This window comes from Strongylocentrotus purpuratus, unplaced genomic scaffold (assembly GCF_000002235.5).
Source record: "Strongylocentrotus purpuratus isolate Spur 01 unplaced genomic scaffold, Spur_5.0 spur5_scaffold_20, whole genome shotgun sequence".
NCBI classification, from domain to species: domain Eukaryota; kingdom Metazoa; phylum Echinodermata; class Echinoidea; order Camarodonta; family Strongylocentrotidae; genus Strongylocentrotus; species Strongylocentrotus purpuratus.
This window is the reverse complement of record NW_022145606.1, coordinates 48,090,932-48,101,851: the sequence shown is the minus strand read 5'-3', so window position 1 is coordinate 48,101,851 and position 10,920 is coordinate 48,090,932. Positions and strand designations below refer to the sequence as shown.

General features: G+C 39.8%; 1 protein-coding gene across 1 annotated transcript; it reads right to left on the bottom strand.

Annotated features, from left to right (window-relative positions):
• Positions 1-283: 283 nt before the first annotated feature.
• On the bottom strand, positions 284-2,512 carry LOC115927143 (cytochrome P450 2D6-like). Its single transcript, XM_030992612.1, has 3 exons — positions 2,330-2,512; positions 1,562-1,790; positions 284-669 (listed from the first exon to the last, which is right to left on the bottom strand). Exons 1-3 carry the CDS (start codon positions 2,495-2,497, stop codon positions 470-472), a joined length of 597 nt encoding a protein of 198 aa, XP_030848472.1. The 5' UTR covers positions 2,498-2,512; the 3' UTR covers positions 284-469.
• Between the last annotated feature and the right edge of the window lie 8,408 nt (positions 2,513-10,920).

Sequence of the window (10,920 nt, the reverse complement as noted above, 5' to 3'; positions counted from 1 at the left end):
GTTTTAACGAGAGAAACGAAACTGGGTATTGCATGCTACCCCACCAGATTACAAAGTTTTAACGAGAGAAACGAATCTGGGGTAGTGCTACCCCACCAGATTACATTGACTGCTGTGCTATAGTGGTGGGGTATAGTTTTAACGAGAGCTTTTCGTAATGCATGGGGGACCAATGGTCACCGCTTAGGCATTGTTTTCTATATAGAGGGAAGCAAGTAGCTACAAGTAGTACAGTGCATGGGGCTGTAAGAAAAAATAAAAGCAATGCAAATCTAGTCTGCAAGCACAGACCCTAATTTGACACTTTATCAAAAAATCATTGTGCCTTGAGAGAAACCTAGCCTAGCTACCTGGTTGTGTCAATGTAGGTGTCAGGAACAGCTATATTACATGGTCTATGGTAGTCGTATAGTGCATACTCTCTTTTACGACTGACTAGGATTTGTGCCTGCAAACTAATACAAATCAATCAAGCACCATTTTCAGTGGAATCCCTTGGAATAGCGCAGGTGAGGTAGGGTAAGCTACTTCTTGTACCTCCCAGGACTGCCTTAAAGGACAATGGTGGTGAGTTGTCTGGCTTCTTGAATGTGAATCGGTGAAGGAGGCTGGTAAAACCAAGGAACGTCTCCATCCGGGCTAGTTGCTCTCCGAGACAAACACGGCGACCTGAAAAAAAAATACAAAATAGAATTTTAGAAATAATAATAACAATAATGATAGTGAACATATTACGCGCCATGTCTGTCAAAAATGACACTCCTGGCGCAGTTGTGTGGAAATTGTATAACAGTGGGCAGTAACGAGATAGGAATGCATTGACAAAATTAGCTAAGGGTTATCAATAAGGTAAAAGGAAATTATCATGACGATCATCGGTTCAGCATTGAAGAAAATGTAGTTCTACTTTCCATGAAGACGTAGAGAGCGCAATGTCGACAGGGCCCCGAATTTCTGGCCGGAATATGAAATCTCCAGTTTCGAAAATTTGGCGAGCAAGCGAGAATCACAAAAAATGATTCGAGGTACATAAGAAAATAAAATAAACACCATCTCGCAGCCCAAATTTAATAATAGAAGATTATACAACTTATGAATTATACAACACCCAGCACCTCTGACGTCCTGTATAATTATGTATATCGTACTTTTATTCAAATATTTCCGGTGACACACAATGACATGTTCATAATTAGGCCCATTATAAAAGATATTGGGTGGTATTCTCAAAAGCGGACTAACTTTAGTCCATGGTTGAATCCACCGACAAGGTATGGAATAAAGTGTCCAGATGAATATGTTTTTGAATAATTTAATCTGTCACTAAATTAGAATAAAATGTAATAACATAAGTAATAAACAACAATATAACTATGGTATAATTATGTTATCATAGTAATTTGGGGACATATCAAATTATTCAAAATATATTCATATGGACACTTGGCATTCCTTATTTAGTCGGAGGATTAAACCATGGACTAAAGTTAGTCCGCTTTCCAGAATACCACCCTATATTTATAGTGGTGGCAGCGGTGGGATTACCACCCATTGCGCTCACCAGTACTGAAAAATATCAGCTCTTCTCTCTTGATCAACGTCCCATCATCACTCAGAAACCTCTCAGGTGTGAAGGCGTCAGAGTCGTCCCAGAAGTTCTTGTTGTTCAACACATTTAAGATATTAGGAAAGATGATAGTACCCTTTGGTATGGTGTAGCCTTTGATTGTGACGTCAGCAGCAGCCATGTGAGGCACCCCCATTGCAACCACGGCCCCCTTGCGCTGGACCTTTAGACAAATACGACATCAACAGAAAATTCTAAATTGGTGTAACTAATAAACAGTAACCAAGTTTCACGTGGAAATTAAATTTTGATATTTTTTTTTTAATGGTTATGGCTTTGCATCCGCCACTGATATTGGTAAATTTAGATATGAATATTTTTTATTTAAAATCATTTTGCGAATTCTATAATCTGAAAACATTCAGTGCAACACACACGATTAATATCTTCGCCAACGCCCTACGATATTCATTTTGTGGATTTCTCCAAAACACAGACAGACACATACACTCACGCAGTCAACCACAAATATTCGTCGGATTATCTCTCCCTCTCCAAAGGCAAAATATAGTCTGCAAGCACAGACCCTAATTTGACACTTTATCAAAAAATCATTGTGCCTTGAGAGAAGCCTAGCCCAGCTACCTACTGGTTGGGTCAATATAGGGAGCAACTATGACATATGGTAGTCTTATAGTGCAGCCTCTCTTTTACGACTGACCAGGGTTTGTACCTGCAAACTAAAGCCAATACACCACTGACCTCCATAAGCACAGCACACGTGTAAGGAAGATTCTGTCGATCGTCCAACCCTGGTAATCGCTCTCTTCCAACCACCTGATCCATCTCGGCTTGAACACGTGACTGGACCTCGGGGTAGGCCATCATGTAGAGGATAAACCACTTGAGCGTGGTGGTAGTCGTCTCCATCCCCGCGAAGAAGAGGTCAGAGATGACGGCTTTAAGACTACTGTGGCTGAATGAAGATTCCGTTCCCTGGCAAGCAAAAGGGACAAACATTTTTGCTTTAAACACGATGCCCTCATGATGTAAATTATATGTTACTCTCTACATCAACCGCATTTCTTTTATGTATTTTGTTTAAAGAGAAGGTTGAGTTCTGGGAAGAGGTAAACAATAATTTGTGAGCATTACTCATTCTTATTATGCAAGTGTGGAAGAATATCAGATAAGACATGTTCCCTGAAAAGCATGGCTCTTCAAATGCCTTCATATTCTAAATATGCATGTAACATCGTAAAAATCGGGGGGGGGGGGGGCGGCTTTTTACGCCACGTGTTCGTGTAGTCCCATATACATCTTTCTGTGTACAGTGTTTGTAACTTTACCAAGACTTGGCCAAATTTCTTATCATTTTGATGATTCCAGAACCTTGCAATACACACAAATTCTTATATGCTAGATGATCAACCTTTTCTGGTCAGTTCCACACCGTTTCTTTCACAATGCAATCGCATGACCAGAACTCAACTTCATCTTTAAACTAATGGTTGCGGGAGGGGGCATATCCGTCCAGTGCCCCCTCCCCCCTCCTGCCCAACCCTAGTGAACTACCTTTTGGACACAGCTCAAAGATTACGCTCTTGTTACCTCATTCGAGGTGCTGGTACCCCCGCCCCCTTCCTCACCCTCTCTCTCTCTCTCTCTCTCTCTATTTCCCTCTTTTATAATTATCTTTAATTCTGCGGGCTTGTCAGAAATTTCCGGCATAGGCCCTATTTCGCCTTTTCATCAAGAAAAAAATTGACCTCCTGTATTCGTAGACACTCCATAGGAACTCAAAAACGTATACGGGTTATCCAGAATTAGCAAACAGCATATACCCATTGTAATGCATTTTCATAAATTCATCGCTGTTTGTCGGACACTTTTCGGTCAAATTTTCACCAATCTGCGCCTCTGAATTTTGCAATCTATTTCATAGGATGGGATTGTCCTTTAAATACTCGAATGAAACATTACAAACTGGAATTAAAATATTTCACGATATATTTGAAGTCCTGATAAAGATCTATAAAGACGATCTGGGAATATATTGACCTCAATCGAGTCAGCAAACACATAACGTTCGCAATACATTTGCAAAACGTCCTGTGAACATTTACAGGTGCGTCCGTTGCAATATTTACCTTCATTTCTTTCAACTTAATCAAATACTGGTCGATGAAATCTTTGGGGATATCGGGCCCTCCATTCTTTTGGTGAGCTTCAATATGGTCATCGATGAAGACATAGAATTCCTTGGCATTCGACGTCATAGCCTTGATGACTTCGAAGGGAACCTTTGAAATGCCTGGTATTGGAATAAAAAACATCCATCCTCCTGCTCCCGATTGACTCATGTTGAAATTCAACAAGGTAAGAACCTTAAAACAAAACATTGGAATGAAAATCGGTCAGGACTGAAAACGAACTTTCCTTGATTAAAGCCCCGCTGCTCTAGTTTGGCCAGGAGGGATCTGACCTTCCTCCATGGTTAACTGACATGTGGTTATCTCATCAAATAAGCTCTCAATTAACATAAGAAAAAGGGGACCATGGGGGACCGATGCACAGTGGCCAGGGAGGAACCAAAGTGCGCCAAAACTAAGTTTGGGTGATTTATTTTTTTCAATTTTTTTCTTGCCCAGTTGAAAGGTAATACATAGAGGAATACCTCAGTGAAATATTGAATTCCGGTATGCACAATAAGGGTATAAATTTACAACTTCAAACAGCAAAATCCTACATATTCACAGTTTTAGTGCAAAAGTGACTCATTTTATAAATCTTTCAATTCAACATGAATTTTTTAAGTTATTGATATGAAATTGCTCTCACATATTCCTGATAGTTCATTTCGTTGAATGAATGGGTTAAAATTAATAGAAACACAATCTTCATGATATATTATAGGGTAATTCACTGAAAAATGGACTAATTATCCATGTTTTTTATAAATCCAGAAGAAATGTTTAGATCTCTGCGGTGTACCGCTTAAATTTTAATACCACCATTTTCTTTGATGTCTAAGCTTCAAGTTGATACCAAATTTGGCTACCCGATCTTGCACGTTGTTATGTTAGAGCCGTTTTCCTTGCAACATTGCCCCGAAAAATGTGTTATTTTGGTCCGCGGCTGAATCATGAAGCATTCGTGGTCATAAATCACGGCGCGAGGGGGCGCGTGACACTTGTTCTGACTAGAGTACCTATATATAGAGAGTAGCGACATAGGGGGACCGGAATTTGATGGTCACGTGACTCCTGGCGCCATTTTGTTTCACTCCGCAGCGCAGTGCAGCGCACAGCGCTTACCGCCACCGTGATATCAAACGAGCTCGAGCTGACAGTCAGTGATTTAAAGAACACGACAAAATGACGGGTTGTTGCGCCTTCGGGTGCAGCAATAAATCGGAGAAGGGGTACAAGATGTACAGGTTCCCCGCAGATCCACAAAGACGAAAAATATGGGAGAACAAAGTGAGCAGAGTGGGGTGGAAACCAACTTCTTCATCTTGTTTGTGCGAGGTAAGAAGTGCCATATCGGTCCCATGTATTAATATCGGTGTAGGCCTATAGGTTATGTATGTAAACTTGAACTTGCAGAATAATAGGCATGCCTTTCTTCTGTCTGAATTGGTCTACAGAATTCAACCAGAACTGAACAGAATGTTTATTAAACCTTAAAGAACAACCGACTTTTAGTCTTAGAATGTATAAACACATGAATGGTGAATAATAGCAAGAATTCAGATGTTATTGTTAAAAAGCTTGAGAGTGGATTCGAATTTCTGGGTTCTTGCACTGCCACTGCCACTGTACTGACTACTGGCCACTGTCACTGAAACGTGTCTGCTGCACTCTTTTAAAACAGACACAAAATCACTCTAACCAAGATTTAATTAAAGAAATTGCTAGGTAACCTGATTCAGGGTCTCTTGACAACTTCTTGAACTGGTCTAAGACAGAGTACAAATTTGAAGTTTCAGAGTTGAAAGTGAAATTAAAAAAAAATATCCTCTCACTCCAGTCTTATGAGCTAACTTAACTTGATTGTTAACGTTAGACTGGCAGTAGAGTTGAAAGTGAAATTTAAAAAGAAATGAATATCCTTTCACTCCAGTCTTATGATCTAACTTAATTGTTAACGCTAGACTGGCAGTAGAGGGGCACGGCCGATTTGGGAGACTGAACAAGAGGACAATAAAAACAAGTCAACACCAACAATAAGGCCCTTTTTCTCAGCCAAATTTTTTCCTCCCTAAAATCATTTGATGTGGGGATCATGACAAAAAATGTTATGAAAACAAAAGTATACCATCAGGTGTAATTTTTCATGAAGAATCTGCCTATCACATTTTCATTTTGACCCAGTTTTTTTACCAAAAAAAATGTCAAAAAAAGTAATTTAGGCAAAAAAATGAGTTTCAGAATTTTTTAAACAACAAAGATGTTTCGGTCTTCATGGTTCCGTTTGTAATTCACATTTGAAAATGGTGGCTTTTTAGCGTATCCGCATGTGCTGTTGGTGATGCAACAGAATCAAAACTATTTGATGTGGAATAGTGAGATGTCTGATAAAATCTAGGCATTGGTGCTAATGTCTGGGTCTCAACAAAGAGATTCAGTCATACAAAGTATGCCCTCCAAAGGAGGACGAGAGAAAACTGCTCTCCTGAATTCCGACACTAGCCCTTGTTCATATATGATCAAATCTCTTTCTTGAGACCCAACATAGCACCACTGGAGATTTCATCAGAGATTCTGTATTTGTCAGTGTCACTAAGTGTAGTTAGTTAAAGTAGATTAGGGGATTTTGTATTAGAGTAATCAGCATGTGTATGTCGATGAAAAATTATTAAATTTCAGACAATGAGAAGTTCAACTTTAATATTCTCCCAACTGACCTAGTGATGTGAAGGGGGGGGGGGGGGGGTGACAAGATGCAGTGACATTTGTTGAAATATATAGCACTACCTACATTTAGGACCAGGGAGTAATTAGAATTAACAAAATTGTATCTTCTTTTCTGCAGATTCACTTCGATGAATCACAATTTGAAAATGGAAGAGCAGATGGGAAGAAAAAACTGAAGTGGCAGGCAGTACCAACCATATTCTGCCATCGCAGTGTTCTGAAGCCCAGGCGACCTCTGAAACGCCTTCCCTGTACACCAAACGCTGTTAGTGCTACCAAGAAATTGTGCGTTTCCTTTGACCATACCTACTGTATTAACCCAGCCGACAAAACAACATCAAGTTCAGGTACGTACTGAATCAATGAATCATTTTCATCAAACTACTGTCGTTATTTTAACTTCCTTTGTCCAAACTACAGAAGGGCAATTCCATGGTTACTCACGTTACATTTAGAGAGATATTGAGTAACCTCTTAATCTCCTGTTCTCTGACTATAGGTGTTTAAAGGTAAATGAGTTTTATTCACAACACTGCACATACATGTATATATTAGAGTAGTAAATGCAGCTTCAAAACTTCAGAAGTTGGTTACTCACATTCACTATTTTGGACCAACCAGTGGAATTGCCTAGAAGACAAAATGTGTGCCTTCATTCTGTAGGATTGCATGTATGCAGTTTATCGAAAGTAAAGGGGAGCATTTTATGAAGAGTCTTGTCAGTGATTTTCACTAACAAAGTTGCTCTCAGCCAATCAGATGCATGGATTTCAGTAGCTTATAACAGTTGTCACTGAAAATCACTGACAAGACCCTTCATGAAACACTCCCCAGGACTGTATAAAAACATGTGAAAAATTATTTGTCTTACATCATGGGGGGGGGGGGAGACTGCTTTTGTTATACTCAAAAACAGCTGCATATTGTTTTTCTTATTCATTTAGAATGTTCATTGAAATCAAATAGATAAATGCCCCCCCCCCCAACACACACATACACACAAATAAAAAAGATCAATAATTGTCCATTATTTGAGATGCTGTCCCTTAAATCTGTTTGACTACAACTAGGGCCTCTTTTTCATTTGTTGAAAAATACAAGTTTCCATGATTAGAAAAAAATTAGCATTTATTCTATTTGGAAACTGGTATGTGAAATTTCCATTAATTTCATGAAATTATGCTCATTCATTTCTTGGAGGATTTTGAGGTATAAAATGCCTCTTTTAAGATGTTCATGCTAGCAATGTGATTTAGAAAAGGGATTAACTTGCATAAGTTTGTCTCAAAATGAAGGGTACAAATTACATTTTGTTCTCTTATTATGTTATTGTAATTTTTTCTCTCCTCTGTTATTTGTTATTCCAGTTGAAGACACTGCCACAGAAGACGAGAACTACCCCACCACATCAAGTGTACCACCAAGTAAACCAAGAATGAAAATGCAAGGGCGAATCAAGGCCTTGAAGACTGAACTTCGGAAAACAAAGAAACAGTATAGAGCTATTCAGAAAGCTAAACTGAAACAGGAATCGCGGACAGCACGAATCTTTGGGAAAGATCAGCTAAACGCTATGTCACGACGGGCTATGAATGGGGTACAGTGGTCACCAGCCACAGTTAAGAAGGCCCTACAGCTGAGGTTCTCATGCGGATCTGCAGGATACAAAGTCCTATTAAAACTGCAATACCCACTACCATCGGAACGCACACTTCAGAGGAGGTTACAGTACATGTCTTTTCAGCCAGGTGTATTGACGCAGGCCTTTGAACTGCTGAAGCTGAAAGTTGATGGTCTGACTAAGGAAGAACGACTTTGCTGTCTTACACTAGATGAAATGTCTCTGACACAAAAAGTCGAGTATGATGTCACTAGTGGTCACCTTGTAGGCGATGTGACATTGCCAAGACACTGTGGCAGTGCTGACCATGCGCTTGTGTTCATGCTCGGTGGAGTTACCTCTCGCTGGAAGCAAACGATTGGCTATCACTTTACAAGTGGCTCAACAGATGGAACCGTCTTCAAGGACATCATTCTGGACATCATCAGTCGTGCAGCAGACACCGGCCTGCATGTCCAAGCAGTAACAAGTGATATGGGTAGCGCCAATCGGGCTATGTGGAAGTCGTTTGGGATAATATGCGGTAAACATTGCCAGACGGTCTACAGAATCCCTCACCCGCATGAAACAGAAGGTTGGCTGTATTTTCTCGCTGATGTTCCTCATTTGTTCAAAAACATCAAGTCAGCTCTAATAAGTGGGCAGAATTTTGTTCTTTCCAAAGACACCGTAGAGCGCCATCATCTTCGCTCATCCATCGTCAGTGATTACCCCCTTCATGACCTTGCATGCTTCCAAGAGCACCACGAGTTGAAGCTGGCACCAAAGCTTACCAAGGCCAAACTTGCACCTTCTCACTTCGAGAAAATGAAAGTGTCCAGCGCTACACATGTGATCAGCCATGATGTGAGCAGTGCCCTCATCTACCTTGCAAACAAAGAAAGCAGGGGTGCAGACCATCGTACTGCAGCTTGGTTTATCGAAATGGTGAACCATTGGTTCGAGATCATGACAAGCCGTCATCCTGTTTTGGCCCTTAGCAAGATGAAGCCAGATAAATACAAGGAAACTCTGTCATTTCTTCAAGATGTCATAGCTGTGTTCAAGGGGATGAAGATAGGTAAAGGTGACTGGAAGCCATGCCAAACCGGGGTCATCTTGACTACTACATCAGTTCTTAGCTTAGCTGAGGAGCTTCTTGATGCTGGTCACAAATACCTTCTTACAGGTAGACTAACACAAGACTGTTTGGAAAATCTGTTTTCTGTCGTTCGCCTGAGGAAGCCGGTCCCATCCCCACTAGAATTCAAGTTTGCCCTGAAACTCATCAGCACTGCCCAGTTTCTCACGCTGCCACGTTCAGGGAGTTACAGCCAAGATGATGGCGAATTCCTCGCTGATTTCCTGCAACAGGACGTGCAGGTCCCAGAGGAAGTCGAAGTCTCAGGCATCATCCTGTCAGACAACCCCGATGTCAGTTGTCTTCCTCCAGCAGAGCGCGCTAGCCTCTACAACCTTGCAGGCTACTGTGCCACCAGTGTTAAGAAGAACGAGACAACTTGCGAAACTTGCATGAGTGAGGTGACAGCTGAAGACACAGAAGACACACATCCTGATGCACAGCTCACCATGCTGAAAGAGTTCAAAACTGGATGCCTTCTTCGTGTGTCAGACAAGACATTCAAGATGATATTGACTGTCGAAGCGATGTTCCGCGAGGCTGAAGACAAGCTCATGGATGAAAAAAATGTGAAGAGTGTGCTTCTAGAACGAGCGCAAGAGCTAACTGAAGATGTGAAGTTTGCAGACTGCCATAACATCAAAAGGAAACTTCTTGCGAAGTTTATCACATCGCGGCTACATTTCTTTTGCAAGAAGCAAACCGGCAATCGTAAGAAAGAATCATCAAAGAAGTTTAATGAACTGGGTAGCAAAAGCATGACAATGAGGAAGCTAGCCGCAAAAGTGAAGTGAAATGAATCAAGCATGCAATAAGTAATTTCCATTCTAGTTTTGAACACTTGAAGGGGTGAATATACATGTATGAGGGCAATTAGGCAATGAATATTAACTTTTATTTGAGCTAAGTACACCATGTAGGTATACACATGTACAGTGTATCCTAATACTGGATTCAGGACAAACAAATGTATATTTCTACAAACTCCTTTTTTTTTAAGTATGCAAAAATATTGTGATACAAGTCATTGATATCACTCTGATTATCTGTTCCCTGAGAGTATTGATACAAAGAGGATGTAAATCTGTACCTTTAATTTTTTACATTATAATTGCTGTAAGAGAAATCCTGATATAGTATTAAAAGGAGTGTTGAAAAATGACATTCTGATGTGAAAAGAATGTTCTTTTAATAGTGCTATCCTAAATATTTTGCAATTCTGATCACATTTTGTTAACTTATAGAGCAAAAAAAAAGCACTTTCAAGCGTTGTAAGGGAATTATTCTCACAAAGACTTATGGTTTTTTTTTTTTTCCCTGTATCTCAAAAATTATTCTTGTATTTAACATTTTAAAGGTATTCATAGAATATACAGTAAAGGTGTTTGCAGTGGACACATTCCCTTTAAATAATTGATGATAGATATATCATATTTGTAATATTTATTTGCCAGTTCTTTGCCATGAAAGAAATTCAGTAGAACCATCTTTCTCATTTAGAAAGCACAACTTATTTTGGGAACAATATGCTACAACCTCCTTATAAAGAGCACTGTTAAAAGAAACTCTAATTATGAAAAGGTAATTTTGCTGGTCCTGCTTATTTGTATTCTATTCTTTTTTAGCCCTGATATAACAAGGTTTCGATATAAAGAGGTACAGTTAACTTTGCATTAGTCAAATCTGTTGGGAT

Coding starts and splice junctions, on each gene's coding strand:
- LOC115927143 (XM_030992612.1), bottom strand. CDS start 2,497: ATGGAGACGACTACCACCACGCTCAAGTGGTTTATCCTCTACATGATG. Junction 1,791..2,329: donor CGTGTGCTGTGCTTATGGAG/GTCAGTGGTGTA, acceptor ATTTGTCTAAAG/GTCCAGCGCAAGGGGGCCGT. Junction 670..1,561: donor GCTGATATTTTTCAGTACTG/GTGAGCGCAATG, acceptor TTTTTTTTTCAG/GTCGCCGTGTTTGTCTCGGA.